We start from the raw sequence: 22337 nt of genomic DNA, 5'->3' as shown, positions 1-22337 counted from the left end.
GTCTTCACACATCACTTCATCACACACTGTCACAACAGCAGCGGCACAACAGCCACAGGGTACATGTAATCATCAACACTAAAAGCAGCAAACGACTTAAAACTGCTCCAAATCTCTTGATCGCCCCATCAGTAACCCAATCATCTATCGTCAGGAGTCTAATGAACCTATTCAGCTGCTGTTATTCCCTATAATGGAGCCATTACAAGTGGAAAAAGGCCTGTCTGATTGCGCTTCATATATATTTCAATACTGGAGGTTTAGCCCAATTGAATCACATATTACAGGCATCATCGAATTCACAGGTGGAATAAAGGTATTTTTCACAGAGAGAGTCATTGTGTCTTCCTCTTAATCTGACACAGTAGATTTAACTTTGCCATTGCACTCCGTTAGAATAATAGCATTGCTTTAATGGTCTTGTCATAGGGCTTCATGTATTACATTAGAATATCACATATTAGCAAGTTCAAATATGGAAACGAAGTATGAAGCTACTAAACAAAAGCTATTCTTAGGATGTTATGCTGATGAATGGACCATGTTGTTAAAGAATAATTACATTCCCATTGACATCAGGACAGCAATAATTCTAAATATCTCTGTCGCAATTGAAAACCCATCTGTTAGCCAATTTGAACCTAATGCACCAGCACTTCAATGTTTATGCCTTTTTGATACGATACGTTATGACACGGCACGACATGACACGATATGATAATACTTTATTGTCAGATCAAGTCTGAAATGTACAAGACAAGATACAAGGAAACAAACATTTAACATAACACACCAATCACTGAGGAGAAACATGCTCAAGACCCTGTGACCTACATTTGACCTGGGATTTAACTATGTATTTAATTTGAGGATTGACTGGTGCACAAAAGGGTGCTTCAGTCCAACCCGATTGAATAGCGGGATCTCTGATTTGTTGACAACATTTATATGAAAACAACAATTCATAATCGCTGTTCAGGACAGGGTTGGGGTCAGAGACAATGTTGTTGGCAAGCTTCAACATTATAGTACGTTGATTCATAGAATTTCTCATAAGTTTGACCAGAAAAATACGAATAAATATGATTACACTATAGAAGATACAGATGTTCAGACTTGGAGTAAAGTTTTTTAGTTTTCTGTTGGTCTTTTCTGGAAGACATGTTGATAGTCAGGGGTGAAAAAGTGAAGGTTATAACCTGCGGTGCATTTCTCTTGAGCGTATAAAGTGATTCCCCGTAGTCATAGAATAAATCAGAGCTTAAGAAGTAGTTCCAAGAAGACCGGTTCCTCCAGTCCTCTTTCCCCTGAAACATCTCCCAGGAGCCAACAGCAGGTTCATCTGTCAACTCTGAGGTCAACCATGAGTAATGGTCTGTACAGTAGGTGCTCTCTTCAGCCCACCCAATAGGACCTGTGTGTGTGTGTGTGTGTGTGTGTGTGTGTGTGTGTGTGTGTGTGTGTGTGTGTGTGTGTGTGTGTGTGTGTGTGTGTGTGTGTGTGTGAACCTCATGAAGTGTGTGTGTGACTGAATGGAGATGAAGTCCACTGGGTAACTCTGTTAACCTTTGGCCTTTTAATAGCCGTCTATTCTCAGCACACACACTCAGCGGCTGTTTAAGACATCAGGACAACCTTCCATCATTACCTGTGCAAGTCAGAATAAAAGGGAAAATCAGAATTTCTTTAAACACAATTTCCCAAGGTAATGTCTTCAAATTGTTGGTTTTGTCACGGAACAAACCAAAACCCAATCATGGTGATTTTAACTTCACATATTTTGCGAATTCTCCCAAATTGGGGTCGCATTATTTGCTTAAAACGTATGAAAACATTGAATCAGTTCGATTATTTTTCTGTTGATCGGCTTATTGATGAATGGACTAATCGATGCAGGAATATAAGGATATATAAGGAATATAAGCTTTTCTGGAAAATATATAGGAAATGATTTATAAAACACAATCCTATTTCTGATTTCAGTTCTGCTGTTTTACCGGTATACATTTAAGTAAGCAGTCAAAACCCAAGGAGATAGCACAACTTTTCTTAATTGAACTTCAAAATCTCTTTTTTTTTTATCAAATGCATCAATCAGTCCCACAAAGTCTTTCAATTAGATTTTGCACAGCGGAGGTAAAAGGTGGAGACATTGCATACTATAAAACTGAAGTTTGGAAAAGTTGTTATCCAGTTATCATCGCGGCAATATGCATTCGATCAAACACACTGAATTGATTTGACTGTGCCATAAGGACATTAATAATTATCACGGATAGCATTTAAAGGGATTACATGTGAAGTGACCTACAGCGTGGCCCCCTCAGGTAGAGTAGCACAAAAAAGGATTACCGGTGTACGAACACAACTGTGCCATCTGTGAGAGAGAACTAATGATGAAAGAGATTACAGTGTGCCACTGGAGGGCTCTACGGGAGGATTGGAAATGCTCAGAGGCATACACAGGAAAAGGGAAAAACGTATATTTATAGCAGACTTAAAGCTCAGTGGTTTGAGAATAGGCTGCTGCAAAGATTTAATGCACATGTACTTTTGGGAATGCCTTAATGTAATGCCAATTAAAAATACTTAGTGTCTTTCTATCTCGTAAAAGCAATGCTATTGAAGATGTGCTCTAATGTAGAAGCTGTAACTATTAAGTATTCATATTTCAAGCTGCTTTGCTGTATTCATTCCTCTCTTCCCTTGGCAGTGCCTACACGGAGCCTTTCCCGATGAACGCCGTCTCTGCCGGGCTGTCAGCGGACGAGGACCACGGGCGCACTTCAGAGGAGGAAGAGGGGGCGGCTGAGCAGAGTTATGACCGACAGGTGAGCTATGGGATACAGAGACAGATGAAAGCAGGGTAGAAGATGTTTAATTATGTTCTCTGAGCTACCGACTGGCATTATATTAATGACCCTGTGGAACTCATTTAAAATATTCTACACATGGCGATGTCAGATTGGAATGAAGATGACAATATAATATTTACGAGAGTAGGACTGAACAACAGAACCTAATGTAAATTATTGTGTGTATCTTTTCTACAGGAAGATACATTATAAACGATGCAAGTTTTTGATCCATTGTCTCCAAGTCAATTCGTTTTTTAAATGTGTTATGGGTTAAATCCCTGTAACAAGGTCTGTGGTTAACACAAACAATTTCATTATGATTTTCTATGATCTTCTGTGCAACCGTAGGAGTCCAGAACATTTTTCCTTACGAGGACAATAAAGCATTTAGTTTAGTATCATCAAACCTTTTGTTCTGGGACATAAAATCTGTAATTACCTGAATTTCAAAGCTACTACGTGTCTTACAATATGCAGTTGCTAACATGTGGCTAAATGAGAATACAGTAGTTGGTGACACACAGTCATGCGCCCATAATGTTTTTGGGATTGCTTTCATGCTTTCATGCTTAATAAACCAAAATGTGGTAAAGATGATATAGCTAAAGAACATATGTAGGCTAAGTAATATAAACATATGTTTGCCACAAAGCTTATTTTCTGCAATTATCCAAAATCCAATAAAAAATGTGTCTGGCTTTTTCTGAGGGAAACACAATGCTGACTTCCCTGTTGGCCTACAAAAATACTTTACCCATGCAGCACTCTATTTCTTCAGGCCTCAAACTCCCCGTACAGTAAAAGGCATCCATTTTACAGTAGCTCAGAGATGGACCCCACCCGTCCTGCTCCCATAATAATATCAGGCCACAGCTCACATCACGTGACACACATTTCCTTGTTTTCTCCTTCTTCAAAGCAAAAAAACAATAAATTGAGGAAAAAACAGAGAGGAAGAGGACCAGAGAGACTTGAGTTGGCTGCAGGAACAGTTTATTTTAATGGAACTGTGTTTTGGTTTTACTTTGAGGAAATGAGGATCAGCGTGCCTTAATGCATTATTTGTGAAATGCCCCATAAAGGAAGAAACAAAATAACACTGACAAAGCACCGGAGTCTTGCCGGTAAACCCCTAAATGGCTTCAATGTTATGTTTCGGCTCGGATGTTTTGAGACCCTGTGATTAGCCTTTAAATCAATGGGCAGCAGTGTTGTCGCCACAGCCTCTCATACATAATGTATCTGAATTTAAATGTTCCGTATTTGAGCAACCCTTTGTGTGTCTGCTGTTACTGTAATGAAATAATCAGTCTTATTTCGACAGCAGAAAACTGACACTAAAAAAAAGTGAATTTGCTTTATTGCCGGCCTCCTTGGCTGCTGCGAAGCTGTTCCTATTAATGTTTGAAAGGAATAAGTGCCCTCAGAGAGCCTTTAAACATTAGCTGTGTTCATTCATCTCACACTGTTCTCCCTCGCTGTCACGCAGATTGATGGCCGATCCCGAGCGTTCTACGTCGCCAAAGAGCTGGTCGACTCAGAGAGACTGTGAGTATCTGCGCTGGATTTCCCCGTTTGCACACAGACGCATCCAAATCTGATGTTTTTGTTGGCCTTGTGTGTACTCTCCTTTTCCTCTGACTGTATCTCTCCTGCTCCTGAGCTAATTTATCCTGAATGCGGACTATCTGACAGCCAATTACACAAGTGTCTTATGTAACTTATTAAACACACCAGGCTTGCTCTTGCCCTGCTACACACTTAACCCTTCTTCTGATGTACTTTTCCCATCATGCATAATTTAGATAATTTAATGAGTCTTGTAGAAAAGATTAACATAGTTGTGTAGAAGGTTGTAAATTGTTTTCAGAGTTTAATTAAATCTTGTGTTTCTCTCTTCTTGTTTTCCAGACACGTCAGCAACCTCAAGTACCTTCAAGAGGTAAGAAAAGCTTCGCTGCCACGCCATAAGCGTGTCACATTGGCTTTGAATGTATCCTCCTTTAAAGCCTATTAAACTTTCTTAATGATAACATGACTTCCTGTTTGTCTGCTCCCCATTCTCTGTCTACGTCTCCTGTCGTAAGGCTCTGCTCAGGTTTATCAATGTTGTTGCAGCGAGATCTACTTCCTGGTCTTGACAGAGTTGATGTGTTGCACACTGGAGTGGTCAGTTGTAAGATGACGCAGCGTGCGTACTGCGGGCGTTTTGCTCCTTTGCTGTCCCTGTATCCTTACTCAACTAATACAATGATACATAAATACAATGATTCATAGCAACTCAGCTGGCAATCTGCCACCTAAAGGTCACAAAAAGTCAGCTGGGCCCTTTAGTTGTTGTGGTTTATGCACGGTGTGAACTTCATATGGCCTTAAAATGGAGAATATCCCCTTTAGAGGTGAAATGACTTCTGTTAATGCGGGAGAGAGGATTTAAGGTTGAGCTGGGGTAAGCTTCATACGGTCGGCCATGCATCACCACCAACTCTCTTCATCTACTTCCATCAATTCTCACTTACTGCCTGTCAAAACCAGACCAAATCACTGGAGGGAATGGATTTACCAAACGCACCACATAAATGATGGTGAAACAGTTAAAAACTAGAAGGGTGTGTTCATGAGCTTAAGTTAAGTGTTTTATTTCATTGCTCCAAAGCTTTTAAACAACATGTCGACATCTGTTTCCAAGTTGCCGTTCCGGAGGGTTAACGTAAATGTTCGCTTTCGGAAACTACATTTTTGGATTATTTTGACACAACACGAATGCAGCAGCAATGCTCTCTCTTGCAATGTTAATGAAAGTGAAACATAATCCGTGAACCCCCCTCCTGATCCAATCCTCTCCAAAATGTAATGGCTTTTTCCTTGGCTCATGCTACACCCCTTCACCGAGTTTCATGAAAATCTTTTAGCATAGTTCTGCTGAGAAACAAACATAACCTCCTTGGCTGAGGTGAGCATTATTTCATTTTAATGAAAAGGGAAAGTCCCGCTGGAGACGTCAGATAGGCAACACCTTTGGAAGAACGGTGAGGAAGAGTTGCCATTAAGGTGATGGTTGCCAGTACAAATCTGACAGGTAGAGTCATTGAACCAGGGGAAGCCCATCAGTCAGCCTGTACCTTATAACCTTGAATGAGGTCATAACCTGAATTTCTTACATGTGCCCACCCACCATGATTTATGAAAGCCTGCTGTGGGCACACTAGCAGCTGCTTTGTGTAATGTCTAATTTGACGCCATTAAAACAGCAAGTAATGCAAATATTATACAATGGACGCCTCTAATATTCATAAATCTGCAGTCTCATCATTATGCTCAATTATACTAATTAGCTGCTGCATGCCAAAGCACTGACAGAAACACATTCTGTAAGTCAATGTGGGCTTTAAAGTGACAATTTGACAGTCTATCTTGAATCGTTCCATTATATAATTTTCATTGAAAATCCTCGTTTTTTTTTAATACTAACCTTGGTTTGAGCGCCTCTTGTGTAACCACAGGACCTAATTGAATCTTCTTGCCACCTTTCTAAGGTGACATTGAGGGCTTTTTTTGTATCATCCTGCTGCATAATGCATTGCTGCTGTGTTCGGTGTTATTATTCTTCAAACTTCAAACAGTGTTGTGTTGAGATATTAGTTACTGTTTGTGCATCAAACAGTAACTAATATCTCAACACATCACTCGTGTCATGTCATAATTAGCATGAAACTGAGCAATACAGCTGGGAAACACTCCAGCGGTACGAACACACAGTTTGGGGTGTGAGGGGGGGCGTTAAGTGAGAGGCACACATGAGCTATTGTTCCATTGTTTGATAAAAAATAACAAGAATACAAAGAATTTCCAGAGCCTAGGAAGCCATAGGAAGGGAGGCCGTGCTCCTCTTCTAAAGGCCTTTCCCTGCAGAAGCTTCAACACATAGGGCTTATTATTTTGTTCTTGTGTGTAGCCTGTGACCTCGAACAGATTCTCTTTGCTGAGCTACGACCGAGCATGACTGGCTGCTCGACCGACTGCTTAACGTTGCTTTTGACCTGCCCGATGTGAGGGAATAAGGTTGAGAATGGACCGGGAAAATCTGGAGAGTAAAGCTCCTCTCATTCATGGATCTGAGTGTTTGTGTGTAACCCAGGAGACAACCAGAGCTGTTCTTCTCCCCGGCAGATGTGATGAATGTTAACTCATACGCGATCGATTGTGCATGATGAACGGCGTGCTCTGAAGCACCCGGTGTCACCGCATTATCCAGCAGCTGGGACAACTTTATTTGTTTTATGTCAGTGCTTTACTCAGAACTGGAATAGATGGACTCCAGACATGTATCCCTCACACACACACACACACACACACACACACACACACACACACACACACACACACACACACACACACAGATTTCTTTATACCGTCATCTATTTTGTGTGTGGATGAATAACATCTCTTTTGGTTTTTTAGTCCCGTGTGACATAACTCTTCATATTGGCCCTCTTAGTGTCTGGCACTGGAGCTATTAATGCCTGTTGCTTGTGTTTTATGTGCGCTGAATAGACTTCAGTGAACCTGAATTCATTGTATGTCAGTGAATTTTTCATTTCTTGTCTAAGGGGACATGAAAAGTGGGGATTTTGTACGAACCAGCATTGTGTCATTGAGCACCAAGGTCTTTATGCAACAACACCTGGTTTGATACTCTTGTACAAGCAGTGCCGCCTTTCCTGAATGCCTGGACAGAGCCCAAAGTGGTGGGGAGGCTCTGAGGTGATTTGAAGGGAGGGTGGCAGGAAGGATGTTTAGGAGTATCTGACCTTCCTTCCATTTCTCCCCCCTTTTTCATTCCTCGTTGCCTTTAATTTCTCCTGCTCACTTCCTTCTTTTACCTTACCCTTTCCTGCATTCACCTCTCTTTCTACCCCATATGTCTGTTGTATTAAATATCCCTCTTTCTCACAAATCCCTTTTCCCTCTCCTGTGCAGGACTTTAGGTCTGCAGTGATGGAGGCGCTGGGGGAGGAAGAGGAGCCTGTGCTGGAGGAGCAGAGGTTAGGAGAGATATTGGGCATGCTCCCCCAGGTCTACACCCTCCACAGCAGCATCCTTACTGAGCTGGAGGAACGCATTACTCAGTGGTAAGAAACACCAGGGACATTACTGTTAGTTGTCCTGTTGCCTGTGTTGTACACTGCAGATGACGCCGTTTCTAATCGTGATGTATTTAGTATGTAGCCACAAGACAGTTAAAACTGAGACAGGCTAATGCAGCATGGATGTAAAGTATAAAATACGCCATTCTACACTGAGGTCACACAATAATTACTCTACAACCTATAACCCTGCTTTAAAATGCAGGATAAAATAACACTTTGTGAGGTCATTCTTTATCCAGAAAGACGTGTAAAGGAGCAGATCCAAAGGTTATTTAGAGACTAGCAGACACAATGACAATATTTACTGGCTGAAATTCAAAAAGACAGGCTGATTACAGATTAACAAAACTCCATGCATCAACAACAACATACAGACAACGCTAAATAAAACTGGAAACACAGAACATGAAGGAATTACATGAAATAAATTAAACATAACCTAAGGGCAGGGCAGATTATGACAATATGAGACAAGGGATATTCCCATCTTTATTTTTGTTAAAAAGCTAATTTCCTGAAATGTCCAACTTTTCATTTAATTTAAAATATCAATTAAAACCCTCTCACAATGACATCTTTCTAGACATTTTCAGATGTTCCATAATCTTACGAGTGATGGATTATATTCCTAAAATAGTGAAGTCACAATGAATGTCGTTTACTGTAAAGAAAATTGTAAGGAAAATGTTAACCTCTGTTTGTTTAAGGTTGTCAACATCATTATGGGAAATGTATGAAAACTAGGGGAGAAGTATGTTCGTTAAAGGACAGTGGTTACAGACAAAAACAAGTCATGGATTCCTTGAATGACAATTCTAGAATGTTGAATGACAATTCTAGAATGTTGAATACAAATTCTAGAATGTTGAATGACAATTCTAGAATGTTGAATACAAATTCTAGAATGTTGAATGACAATTCTAGAATGTTGAATACAAATTCTAGAATATAAAATGTTTCATGGTAGACTATCGATCTTTGCATTGATATAAATAACAAACATTCAATGTGCATGAAAGGACTTGAGAAAATGTACTTAATCTTAAAATGTTCTATCTGTGCAGGGAGGAGAGCCAAAGGGTGGTCGATGTGATCCTGTCACGTCGCGAGGACTTTGGCGTGTTTGACACCTTTATCTCAGAGTATGATCGCAGCATGTTCCTACTGGAGGAAAGCTGCAAAGACAACCAGGCCTTCACCAACATCGTTAGGAAATTTGAGGTAAAACGCTGAGCAGTGAAACTCGATCCTGAGCAGACAAAGGGAGATTTTCATTGTGTCTCCTGCCAACAGTTAGTCTTTGTGTCTATTCCCATTTTTTTCTTTGTGTTTATTATTTTACTGAGCGCACTGCAATAGATCCCCTCTTCAAAGGGGAGCTCATAGAAGTATTTTGACAGTCACATGCTGACAGTTTGACAGCTCAAACCTCGGGTTCAGTTTCTCTGTTTATGCAGGGAAAGTTAAGCCTTGTATGTGTTTCCAGGGAGTAAATATGGTACCTGTTTCCCCAGCTCCTTCAGCGGCTCTCAACTTAGATTGTGTCACCCAGCTCCACATGGAGATAATGGCCTTTTCTAAACCCCATCTTTCCCTCTCCTCTCCATGGAGCTGACCTTTCCGATGTCATGCACGCATATTTTATACCCACTCAACACCAAATACTCATTCTTTGTCCAGCATGGATCCCTTCATCCTTTTTCGCTCCCTGGAGAGCAGGAAAGTGGGATTTTGGTGTCAAGATCAAAATTCATAGCAAAGCTCATTCTAAACCCATCGCAATCGTCCACAGATTGTGTGCCTGGTCTACTTTAAGCAACACTTTTGATATATTGGAGAGGAATGGGTATAGTTCAAACTGGTGACAATGTAATTGGCCATTTGTAACTAAAAGACAGGATATTAAGAGAGCCTAAAGATAAGACCAAAGAGATAGATTTCTCATTTTCATGCAGCTGTGTCCTGGTCTATAGAATTGATTCACAATTTGCCGCTGTGTGGCAGCACACAGGTCACCCTGAATAATAAAATATCCCAATTGAAAGCCTATCCTGGGTTTCTGTTTATGTTAAACATTGAATTTCACAAAGCTTCCTACTCAACTCAGCATCTTTCCCCCCAAATTGTACGCATTACCAGTCCCATGCTGTATTTGGATACACTTTGAGTGGCTGACACAATGCTTCGAGGTTGATAAGAAAGAAACGGACAAGGCACCAACTGTCTCCGCTCATGAATATTCAGAAGCAGCTGCCCCTTCCAAGGAAAATGTTGGCTCTGCCAGACTTTAGTGAAGCTTGTGTAAATAGAGTGAGTGGAGGTGAGAGATGAAGACCCTTAACCATCACAATGATCATTAGTATCTTACAAAGTGTCTTCGATAACCTTGATCGAATTCGTGCCACTTTATTTTAGCCTCATCAAGTTGATAATAGTGCCTTTTCTCACATCATAAACCACTAATTGCCACCTGGAGTAGCAATAAATGGATTGATTTGCAAAAAAGGATAAACGCATAAAAGGACAGAAGTATATTGTATGTTCTGCAGAAAGGTTAGTCTCATCTCATCTTGCACCTCTAAATTAACACCCAGAGGCATATCCAATAACCTATTCTCAGTCCACCGGCAGATTCACCACACTTGCCACTCCATATACACACAGAACATTGTGTTAACATTTCCCATACTGCATATAAGACTATAATCTGAGGTCTGTCTTCCCCAACCTCCCCACACCAGGGCATTGTTTTTGTGTGATGGATGCTGTGTTGAATCAAAAGCACTGCCTTGGGATTTGCAAGGTGTATGTGACCCCACTGTAATGAGGGAGAAGGAGAGCTGAGGGAGATCAAGGAGGATCGTACGGTTCATAGGACACTATATGTACTACTGAGAGGGGCCGATAATCTTTTATCTGTCGGCCGTGTGACCCCTCATTATACTTAGTAGTGGAAACACTGATTTTAAGGTTTTTTTGTATTAATTGACTGCAGATATTTTTGTGAATTGAAGAAAATGTTATAGGGCGTTCTGTAGAGTTGTTTTGCCTGTCTGTATTTTTACGACGGTACGCTCAATGACCTCTCATGGTTGTGATGATACACAATATTAGAACTATGTTATACCTTCGATGAAAGCTCGCTCCTTACTCTTGTTAACCGGCCGATAAATGCTTCTGTAACAAAAGCTTAAACACCCTTACCTTGATTTAGGCAGGCCACATGATGGACAGTTAAAACAGTTTGGTCTCTCTTAGAACCGAAGCATCTGCAGATTAAATCCACACCCAATGTGCTATGATACACTAAAGTTAGATATGAGAGATCCTTTTAATTGTAAGAGGAGAGGGAGAAACCCCTGGTAGAGATCTGCACTCTACTGCGTGACCTTTACAAGTTTTTCATCAATTCATCTCTTTCTTTGTTTCAAGACTGAACCCATTACCTCCCTCAACACGTCTTCTTCTTCTCAACCTTCCCGCTTTATTTTGCTCCAAGCCAAAGCCCAGCAGTCTAAGTGGTAATAATTCCATTGTAGATGTGGTGATGACAGTGATGAAGTAGCCACAGACTCTGATCAGATCAGAGCTAGACCTTTACACGATTAAAGCCTCCTCTCCACAGCCAGTTCCCCTGTTTACCACACCATCTATAAACATTGGGTAACTCAGTGAGGTGTTTGTACATATGTGTGTGTGTTTGTGTGTTTGTCTGTCTGTCTGTCTGTCTGTCTGTCTGTCTGTCTGTCTGTCTGTCTGTCTGTCTGTCTGTCTGTGTGTGTGTCTCTGTGTGTGTGTGTGTGTGTGTGTGTGTGTGTGTGTGGTTGTGTGTGTGTGTACCCTTTGTTTGTGAGTGTTTGCACCTTGTTGTGCTGGTGTCTGATTGTTTCCCAGGGACATGTCCATACACAAATTGTGTAGATCTTGTGAAACTAGTTTATGAAATCCCCTTTCCAAAGCACATCCATTTAGATTTATATTCATGCCATGGCTTGTGTCGGTGTGAAGCCTGCGTGTGTTTTCTCTTGTGCAAGAAGCCCAAAGGAGAGGAGGAGGCTGTGCAGCAGGTGGACATAGAGCGATAGGGGGAGAGAGCGATGGAGTGAAATCCTTGTAAAGGCAGCTGGGCAATGAGGCAGACAGAAGCTAATTAGAGAAGCAGTCTCCTTTACAACTCCCCAATTAGATCAGTGTGTGCATTTTGTGTGTGTGTGTGAATGTGTGTGTGTGAATGTGTGTGTGTGTGCATTCAGCAAATCAGCTGGCCGTGAAAGAGTCTGAAAAGTGTTGGTGTATGTGTGTGTGCATGTGTTTGTCTCCCAGCACGAGGCATCACCCACTCCCTCTTCTCTCCTCCCCCATTTGGCTCGCTCACCCAAACAAACCACACGCTAATTACCATCTCTGGAAAGCCACTTCCTCTGAACAAGTGTCAATTGGATGACAATTTACAAGCGACACTTGAGTAGAGCGGATGTTCTGAAACCCAAGCTGGTCTAATAATGGAGAGCTGGTTATTATAGTACTTGATGCATCATGTAGTGATAGGAGAGAAGAGGAAAGAGAGCAGAAAAGAGAGATGAATCAAAACAGAGGTTGTTGCTGAGGGCCCAAGTTAAGGAGAGAAGGATGAGACAAAGAATAGGAACAAAAAGATAGTTTTTGTAAAGGCCTGCTCATTAAAAGAGGCGTCAGCTCTTTGTTTTACTTTTCACTCCTGCACTCCAGATTGCGATAATGAAGATAAAGAGTGGTGTGTTTCCCTCACATCCCAGCCCTACCCTTTACAGGCCAAACCAGTGTTATCTCATCCCCAGCCCAAGGTCTGTGTGTGTGTGTTTATCCCTGCTTGTGTGTGGAGGGGCGCATCAATAATATATTGTTTGTGAATGTGTCCGAGACGAGTTCATTGTGTGTCTGTGTGGGTTCTTGTCTGTGTGCAGTGTGTGTGCAGTGTGTGTGCAGTGTGTGAGCAGTGTGTGTGCAGTGTGTGAGCAGTGTGTGTGCAGTGTGTGTGCAGTGTGTGTGCAGTGTGTGTGCAGTGTGTGAGGAGTGTGTGAGCAGTGTGTGTGCAGTGTGTGAGCAGTGTGTGAGCAGTGTGTGTGCAGTGTAAATAAGATGAAGATGATGTTTCCCGCAGGGCGCTATCTGTGCCTCTCTAATGAAAGATAGGACTTCATTGGATTATAAAATGCACTGNGTGTGCGTGTGTGTGTGTGTGTGTGTGTGTGTGTGTGTTTGTGTGTGTGTGTGCCCGGTCCCCATTGCTCTTCTACCGCTCAGGCCATGAATACCTGTCAGAGGCAATTAGATCCTGATAGATTTTCTAAAGCTCTCTTTGATTGGACCAATTTCTGCCCCCTTTCACCTGCAAATGACTACTGTGAGGAGAACAATGGGAGCTGTTCAGGGGTTTTCTTTGCTGAGAAGATGCGTCAAGGTCAGTTAGTCCGATAGTGCCCCCGTGGTCACTAGTGACCTTGACTCGCAGCATCGCAGCATTATAGAGGTCACCTTCAAAGAGATGTGGTTTTCTGGGTGCATTTCAGGAATGCCTTTTGACGATCAAGCTATATATTTGTTTTAATGGTTTGATCTCAGTGGAAGTCAATTCAGTAGCCTACACTGAAAACAACTTCATATAGGATACCCTGCAAGATGTCAAATTCAAGCTTTGACTATGAGTCAATGTAGCAATTTAAAACCCATGTCAAGTTGTGAAATCTGTATATTTACTTCTTTTCTTTTTTGACCTCTGTGCGTGAACAGACAAGAAGCCCAGAAGAAGCTGAAATCCCACTGAAACACCAGCTGCTGCAGGTCATAGTGAGAGTGCTTCAATATCGAATGCTACTCACAGGTAACAGACCAATACGCACAGGCTATTCAATACATTTTAAAGCAAGCTCATGTAATTTTGCCTAACAAGGGCTATTGAAGCCCTTCATAACAACTATGGGATAACATTAGCCGCTAAAACGTACTGTAACAGTAGCAAATAAGTTAAGCACTGCTAATGTTGGCTAACTGTAAGTGAGCCACGGTTAGCTAGGCTACTGTGTACCTAACCAAGTATCTTCTAAGTGAGTTGGGTTTGTTATTTTGCTCATGAATTCAAGCTTTTCAAGAAGAATTAACATTTGTTTTCTTTTAAAAAACATACTCCTGCTTTTAAAATGTACAAATGCTAGAGAAGACAGGTTGTTAGCATACCGTTGTGTATTAGCCTAGTTCTTGCCATGTTGCACTATACTTTACAGTTTATAAAATCTAATTTGTTTTTTAAACCTTATTTTCATGCCTTGACCTATCTCTGTCTTCTCCAGATTACCTGAACAACCTCTCTCCTGATTCTAAAGAATACGAGGACACGCAAGGTAAACCTGAACGCCATTAAAGTCATGTTTTATCACTAGTAAAAGACATACTGACACATGCATACAGACTGCAGCTGCTAAACATGATCAGGCCCTATTTGTCCTCTCACAGTCACTGAGTGTGTCTTTATTGAATTGGGTTGCGCATAAATCTCTCTCTCTTTCTTTCTCTGTTTATGTTGCAGCTGCCTTGGTGATCGTGTCCGAGGTGGCAGACCAGGCCAATGACAACCTGAAACAGGGGGTGAGTTAACTCTAAAAAGACTCTTTGTGCTTATATCATTGACACTGTTAAGCTCCTGTTGAGTTTGATATACTCCCAATCCCAGCCCAGTGTGCTGTTATTGAGACACGTCATTATATTCCGCTTGGCAATGAAAAGCAATTCTAGGATGGAGATGGAGCGTAAAGAAGTTAGACAGCTGAGGTTTTCCTGTGTATCAATCCTTCTTCTAAATGACACGCAACAGTGAAGGAGAGGTCTGTCCCTCTTTGGGGAGGCCAACCTCTGTAGCCCGTTGAAAAAACGCAAGGGGCAAAGAAAGATGATGTCATCAGAAAGTCCCAGGTGTATCATTACAAAGGGAGCTGTGTAAGGGTGGACATGGCTTGTGCTCCTCCTCAAACATGGAGATAATTTACAAACCCTCTCGCCTCTCACTGTCAAGATCCCCTGTGACTCCCTTTGGCTTGCCTCCTCTGTTTATCACACTTGCTTTTATTTCCTCTTCTGTGCACATGCCGGGACACGCATGCACAGAATGACAGATAGTGGAAACACAGAGGGTCCCTCTATCTCTTTCCACCCCTCTATTCAGTTTTCCGTATCACATCCCTTTCCGCCTTCCTCCCTTTCATTCACAAACAAACAGGGACAGTTTCATTCTTTGTCTCCTGCTCCGTCCATCACTGGATAATCTCTCTCTATCTCTTTGCTCCCTCAGGAGAACTTGCTGCGTCTGGTCCACATCGAATACAGCGTGAAGGGCAAGAGGGACCTCCTGAAGCCTGGAAGGGTGAGCATCAAGTGGCCAGTGTTACTGTCTCACTGTCAAAACACAGCGACGCATTGGTCTGTCGTGACGTCTGACAAATAATATTGGAAGGCCTTGACAGGGTCTTAAAACAAAGTTGACGTAGGCAGGAATTTGAAATCTTAACATGCGTGTTGTTTCTTCTTCAGATGTTTGTCAAAGAGGGCACTCTGATGAAGGTCTCGAGGAAAAGCAGGCAGCCTCGACACCTGTTTCTGGTAATACATCATGCACTCTTTATGACACATGTTTAGACTGCAATAGCTGTCATGTAGGCCTTTGACATACTGTTTTCCCTTTTGTTTGAAAATAATGGTTTGACATTTTGTGAAATACTCTTATTAGTTCAACTGCTAAGAGTTGGATGAGAAAGTCCCATACCACTTCAACTATAATGAATTAACACCTAATATTTGATATCTTCAAGTTGTGATTTACCAGGAGGTTCCTTGCTGGGTGTAAGACAGATCAATTTAACAAGATAACACGTGTTAATTAGTCAGCTTCAGAGGTGTTGGTAGGTGTATTTTTCACTTTGGGAAAGGAAAGACAGGCTTTCCCTTTTTATATTCTCTAAATTAAGCTAACCGCCTCCTGGCGATTGCTTCAACTTAAACAGACGGCTATGAGTGTAATATTAATTTCATATCTAATAATGCAAATAAGCATGCTTTTCAAAGTGTCAAACTATTTCCTGTAGGATGTTCAAATCCTTCTGCATCATACACAAGTATCGTTTGTATTAGTTTGTCTGAGCTTTTCATTGAAGATATACCACATGTGATATTTGACATATTCAAAGAAAAATGTTGGTTTCTTTTGGAACTTAACGCTCTCCATTAGGGGTTCAAATAAAGTCTTTGGGTTTGAACAATATTTAGATGCACACTTTGAGTTTGTAATGTCCAAGGGATTGATTTGTTTGTACAAAACATAAAAACAAAGCTAGCGGGGTCTGCGAGAATATGGTGGAATGTTGGGTGGAGATCGATTTGCGAGGTAGGGGAGGTTGGGAGGGAGGGCACGAGGCCAAGGCTATAAGACCTCCACTTGGCACCACACCCATCCATAGAGGGCCTCCCTCTTCGCTCCTCTCCTCCCCTCGCCTCTCAGGACTTGTTTTCGAGGGCCCCACTTCCTTACAGGATGTTTGGTGTGGGTCACTGGATGCTGGCTTCCTGTGTATTGGGAGGGGACTGACAGCAAAGTGAAGGCCAGACACCCTGTAGAATGCGGGGAGGAGGCGTTGGCGGAGGGGGGGGGGGGGTGCTACACAAACACATAACGTGATACAGAGAAGCCCACTCTATTGTTCCATGTGCAATCAGTGCTGTCTCATGTTATGAATTATGCTTGAGCTGCATATCCGTAGGAGCAGTATTTAGGATTTTTGGCTTGTCCTTGTTGATCCAAATTCAATACAATGTGAAGAAATTGATTTATGTATCTCTTATTTTTATCTTCAGTTTGCCCTTATTCTCCTTCAGTCCTTCTAAAGAGGATTGCAGTCGAGGGATGACTGAAAAGGGCTTGTGGTTGACGCTTGTAGGCTATTAGGGTTATATAGCCATTCCCTCTCTTGAGGTTGACGGCTTCAGTGGGTCAGGTGTTATTTATGGGCTTTTAAGGAAAGAGAATCCGAACAATGGTGAAGATGAAAGCCATCACTCACCTCAGCGATGGAGGGAAGATGCAGCCATGTCACAAGCCTGGGCTCAACGAAGAGGGAGTGAGGGAAGGGATTAGAAAGAGGATGGAGAAGGAGAAAGCTGCCAGAGGGAAGACAGTTTAAATGAAAGAAAAAAGCTGAATCAGAGCTTTGATTCTCTGCCCTCACTTGAGTGGGCCTGACTTGACCCTCTGGGTTGCGGCTGTAATTGTGCTGTAATTTCTCAAATTCCCTAGGGCTGGAAAGGGGTCGAGTTTGAGCCAATTTTCCCACATTTTATTTGTATCATTGCATTTTTTCTCCACACTTTTGTTTATCGATAATGTTCAGGCATACAAGGAGCAGCATGGTTTTTTAAATATATATTTTTATTATTATTTATCACAATAGATAACAAAATAATTTGCCGTAAAAAATGTATTTACAACAAACATAAGTAGTACTTACACATAATGGAAAAAATAAGAAGAAAAGAAGGAAAAACAAAGCTGAATGAGACAAGAAGAGGAAATAAGAAAGAATATTGTACTTTGTACTTTTGAGTTGTTCTCTTGCCAGGCTGGTGTAAAGAGATAATTACCTGTGGATGTACTACAGTAAATGCAGACCCTATATTATGTGATAAAAGAAAGTTGTGTTGAGCATTTATTAGAAGGCACATTTGAGATTGTGTCACAACTCTCTGTTTCTGTACTAAAGACTTGAGCTTTTAAATCAAATTAAAATATATTTCCTTTTTTTTGCAATTTAAATGTAGGTATTGCATTCAGGCTAAGGCTCAAGGGGAGCGACCTTTGAAAATAAGCGGGATCATGAAGAGTCAGGTCTAATTTTTGTGGGCCTAATCATACCTCCAAGGGGAATAAAATGAAGGTTTAGTGAGTTCTTTTGAAAAACGAAACGTCTTAAGTGCCGACAGGTCAAGTGGGTACATGTTGCGTCTCATCTGGGAAAGTCGTTTGAGTCATCTGTAACTTGGCACTTGGCTGGTTTTCTGTGGAAGGAATCCTGGAGTAAATGAGCGGCGCAGGGTGGAGCAGACGAGCTGCGGTGGCTGCAGCCCAGAGGTCAGAGGCAGGGCTCGGGGCTTGGCCATCGCGCTGTGTTTTGTCTCCGGCCAGTAGAGTCCAGTGAACCCGTTACTGCTGCGTGTGTTGTTGTTGTTGTGGTGAAGGTGGCCGGTTCCACCCAGTCCTGGTTCTCAGTGTAGCCTGGGAAGGTTGGGAGGGGAGGCCTGGAGCCCGGAGCAGGGTGGAGAATTCCTGGATGCTGCCTTTACGGCCCCAGCGGATGTTTAGAGCACACATTAGGTGTGACCCATGATGTCATCCCTTTTGTCTGGGAAGGAATGAAATGCCTCTCGTAACACAATGGACTTCTCAGTGTGTTCAGGAGATCACAATACTTCTGGTCTGACAAGCAAATAAACAGTTTTATTACCTCATTTTGTTGTGTGCATACATGGGAATGTTGTTCACCGACATGTGTGAACACTGTGAAAGGAAACATGATCAAAGTAGGTAAGCACAGAAAGTAGCTCTCATGAAAGAAAGAAAGAATAAAGAGAGAGGTGTGTGCTGCAACTGTCGACATTATTCTCAAGGGAACACCACCACCTTGTGGCAATATGGGGTTTTGCATCCTTGAATAGATATAGGGAAATAGGGAATTTAACACATTTTTGTAGTCAGTCAACTAAGATGTTACATTATCTGCTATGTTATTCGTATAATCAAATAGGAGACCCCTAACATAATTTGCATTTTTCCTCTTTCTATGTGTTTTTATCAGATGAACGATATAATGCTGTACACCTACCCACAGCAGGATGGAAAATACAGGCTTAAGAACACGCTGTCTTTGTCCGGGATGAAGGTAGATTCACTTCTCCCTTTCATGTCAATCACAGTTAATCTCCAACTTTCTATATTTTTTGGTTTAACTGTGATGTGCATTTGCCCCCCTCACACACAGGTGAGCAAACCCCTCCTCGACGACGTGCTGAACTGTCTTAGGATCGAGGTGTCTGACATCACCATAACACTGTCAGCCAGGTGAGCATCTGACCAAACCTTAAAAATAATGCTTTTGAAATTGTTTCGAAAGACTTTTCTCTGATGATGGATGAATCAGTCTTGATGATCCATCTAAAGCCTTTCAGAAGTATGAGGTATGATTGTTTCTGTGTTTCTGTTTCCTCAGTTCAGTGGGAGAGCGTGAGGACTGGTTCCACACTCTGAGTCGGGCTGTAGCCGACCACGCTGCAGGACTCTGTACATTTGGTGGACCCTGCAGTGAGGTAAGAATGTAAAGAGAGGTTGTTTTTTACTCTGGGTTCATCAAATATAATGTAATAATTAAATGTTTACTTTCAAAATCTGCAATAATAAGGTGTGTTTCACATACAGTAACATTTGCTTGGATGTCATTATGATTTTAATTTACACTATGTTTTATCCAACAAAATAATCTGCTTAAATCCCTATTATATTGCGTTTAGACTTCCAAAAACGTTTTCACTGCAGTCAATAAACCGATAATATTTCTATAACCACACCTGGTCCTTGCCTCCAACAGGCCCGTGAGAAGCTGTGGATGGCGCTGGGTGAAGCTGCTCCTTTGCTGGTGCCTGTTTCTCATGTGATGATGTGCATGAACTGCACCTCTGACTTCAGCCTCACACTGAGACGACACCAATGCAACGCCTGTGGCAAGGTCAGATACACACAACTTTGTTTTTACAGTTTCTGAACCGGACCTGATATTAATAGTAATATAATATAATTAATTGCTAGGTTTCCAATAAAACCATTGTGCTATAGGTTCTTCATTTAAGGGCCACTTTTGATCATTTTCTTGGTTGCAAGTTGTCATTTTATCATATGGATGGAATATCAAGTACTACAAGGTCAAATAGCCTTTCTATGTCTATGTGGTGTGTATATTGTGATATCTAAATGTGTGTATTGTGTCTCTGAGCAGGTGGTGTGCAGGTCTTGTTCCAGGAACCGATACCCTCTGAAGTACCTCAAAGACAGGGTGGCTAAAGTCTGTGATCACTGCTATACTGAGCTCAGGAAAAGAGGTGAATGTCAGCTTTTCTGCATGTACTGTCACTCGTGATGGGGAAGATCAAAAAGAAAAAAGTATTCCTTCCTCTTGATATGGTATTAACTGTTCATGTGTTTGTCTACAGGTGGCAGCTTGTCAGGGGCGTGCGGGAACTCCAGCCCTCGGACTCACCGGGCCAGCCGTCCGCTCTCTGCTGTCTTCCAGAGCCTGCAGCCCCCGAGCCTGTGGAAGAGCCGGAAGACCACCTCCCCTCTCAACCAGGTCTGTTTTCATAACAAAAACAAATTAAGCTTGACGGGGCAAATTCCTGATCACTATGCATCTCAACCCCTCAACTCCAAATCCACTTCTCATTGTCTGTCTCATGGTCATGATAGATGTTTAAAGTGGACCTATCATGCTATATTTGAATAATATAGTGTAGGACCATACCTATATAAGGCATATTTATACTTTTTATTTTTCAAAATACCAAACAGATCATGCGTTTTAGCCATTCCTCATTTCGCTCAATTCAACACTGTCTTTGCATGGGCTGATTCTGTGAGAACAGCACCATCTACAGGCCTGGCATATGTACTACAGCGTCTCCAGCGCTTTCTAACGGCAATGTCCGTGGCTGTCTCCTCCTGATTGGTGGAGTTGGCCTAATAGCCGTAGCGCCACTTCTGTGACGTCAGAGAAGTGTTCAAATATGGATCAGTCTGTATCAGATCCGTTGCAGCCCCTTTTTAAGAGATTTGGGTATGGAGGAAAATAGAGAGGGTTGTGTTTTCTGACACTTGGTGAGTTCCTTGGAACACCGGGGACACATATTCATGTAGAAAAGACGTACAAAAGTGCATTTTGCATGATAGGTCACCTTTAAGTGAGGCTAGTGACAGAGTACTTTGATGGAATGAAATCAAATCCCCAGTTACAACACAAATTTATTTTAGTTCAATATGCTTATATGTTTTTAATCGAACTCATAGTATCCAGTAAATAAAGTGAGTTCCCTGACCGGGAATCGAACCCGGGCCGCGGCGGTGAGAGCGCCGAATCCTAACCACTAGACCACCAGGGACCTGTGTCAGTAATGTAAAGCTTGTGGAATGGAATGTTAGGCATGTATGACAACTGACATCTGAAGAGTAGTGTCAAACAGCTGCCAGCGGGGTCACTTTATGACTCTGTCCCCTTAATTCTCATCTTCAGAGGTTAGACAAAAAAACAGGAATGTAATGAAATCCTTCCCCTGCAATAGAAATCAGATTTGTTTTTGTTGAAATAATAGTTGAAACTGTCAGATAAAATGGAGATTGTGATTGTATAGTTTGTTGCTTTGGTGTATTACATTGAATCTTATGTTGGCATTTATTTCATCAGGTGTCGCTTACAGTGGAGGGCTCCACCATGAGCGGCAGCCTGCAGCGGAGAAAGAAGAGCAAGAGGAAGTGGAAGCGGCTCTGGTTCCTCCTCAAAGACAAGGTGCTCTACACCTTCACAGCCCCGGAGGTGAGGGGGCACAGAGTCTCCCACACCAGCCCCAAAACACTCAATTATATCTCAGTCATTTCCTCACAACCTGCGTCTATCCTTTTCTTATTGTCATCTGGCCAATGCACTAATTAACACTCACATTTCCACTGTTCAACCCTCCTCCACATGACCTATCAAGGGATTCTCTGTGCTCTCTTTCTTTGACATGTGTGCATTGCTTTGTTCTTATTAAGACATTCCTGTTATTTGCATATTTCTGTCATCTCATTCGTGTGGTTAACTTGTATCTGTGAGTTTAATGTCTTTACCTCTGGTTCCTCCAGGATAAAGTGGCTTCAGAGAGTCTACCACTGCAGGCCTTCACGGTCAAGCTGACCGAGAGGCCGGAGGGAGAAGAGAGCAGCAACGTCTTCCATCTGTACCACAAGAAAACCCTGTACTACACCTTCAGGGCGGAGGATCCTAACACTGCACGAAGGTAAGCACCAACGGCTTATATAAACTTTAGATTTTTCTTTATGGAGGGTCAGTGTTTGGGAAAACTGTGTTCCCTGACCAGGAATCAAACCCGGGCCGCGGCGGTGAGAGCGCCGAATCCTAACCACTAGACCACCAGGGACCTCACAGGAGATATTATGACTCATCATTTTGAACATTTGACATGCACCAATCTGGTATATGCACCAATCTGTATC

At 42.0% G+C, this 22337-nt stretch overlaps 1 protein-coding gene and 2 non-coding genes across 3 annotated transcripts in view; 1 reads left to right on the top strand and 2 right to left on the bottom strand.

Annotated features, from left to right (window-relative positions):
• fgd5a (FYVE, RhoGEF and PH domain containing 5a) overlaps positions 1–22124 on the top strand; it is a 31416-nt gene extending 9292 nt beyond the window's left edge. The window contains exons 3-20 of the mRNA XM_010768176.1: positions 2714–2831; positions 4348–4406; positions 4770–4800; positions 7839–7990; positions 9073–9229; positions 13778–13868; positions 14335–14385; positions 14571–14629; positions 15330–15401; positions 15569–15637; positions 18880–18963; positions 19063–19142; positions 19291–19387; positions 19666–19803; positions 20071–20173; positions 20285–20421; positions 21529–21657; positions 21966–22124. Coding sequence (XP_010766478.1) covers positions 2714–2831; positions 4348–4406; positions 4770–4800; positions 7839–7990; positions 9073–9229; positions 13778–13868; positions 14335–14385; positions 14571–14629; positions 15330–15401; positions 15569–15637; positions 18880–18963; positions 19063–19142; positions 19291–19387; positions 19666–19803; positions 20071–20173; positions 20285–20421; positions 21529–21657; positions 21966–22124 — 1786 coding nt within the window. The remainder of the gene's footprint in view (positions 1–2713; positions 2832–4347; positions 4407–4769; positions 4801–7838; positions 7991–9072; positions 9230–13777; positions 13869–14334; positions 14386–14570; positions 14630–15329; positions 15402–15568; positions 15638–18879; positions 18964–19062; positions 19143–19290; positions 19388–19665; positions 19804–20070; positions 20174–20284; positions 20422–21528; positions 21658–21965) is intronic.
• Positions 21155–21226, bottom strand: trnae-cuc (transfer RNA glutamic acid (anticodon CUC)). Its single transcript has one exon. It is a non-coding gene; the product is annotated as a tRNA-Glu (tRNA).
• A 65-nt stretch (positions 22125–22189) lies between the features above and the next one.
• trnae-cuc (transfer RNA glutamic acid (anticodon CUC)) lies at positions 22190–22261 on the bottom strand. The gene has a single exon. It is a non-coding gene; the product is annotated as a tRNA-Glu (tRNA).
• Positions 22262–22337: the final 76 nt, after the last annotated feature.

The sequence above is a fragment of the Notothenia coriiceps genome, unplaced genomic scaffold (genome assembly GCF_000735185.1).
Source record: "Notothenia coriiceps isolate Sejong01 unplaced genomic scaffold, NC01 NC01_scaffold00005346, whole genome shotgun sequence".
NCBI lineage: Eukaryota > Metazoa > Chordata > Actinopteri > Perciformes > Nototheniidae > Notothenia > Notothenia coriiceps.
This window is presented reverse-complemented; position numbering and strand designations above follow the sequence as displayed.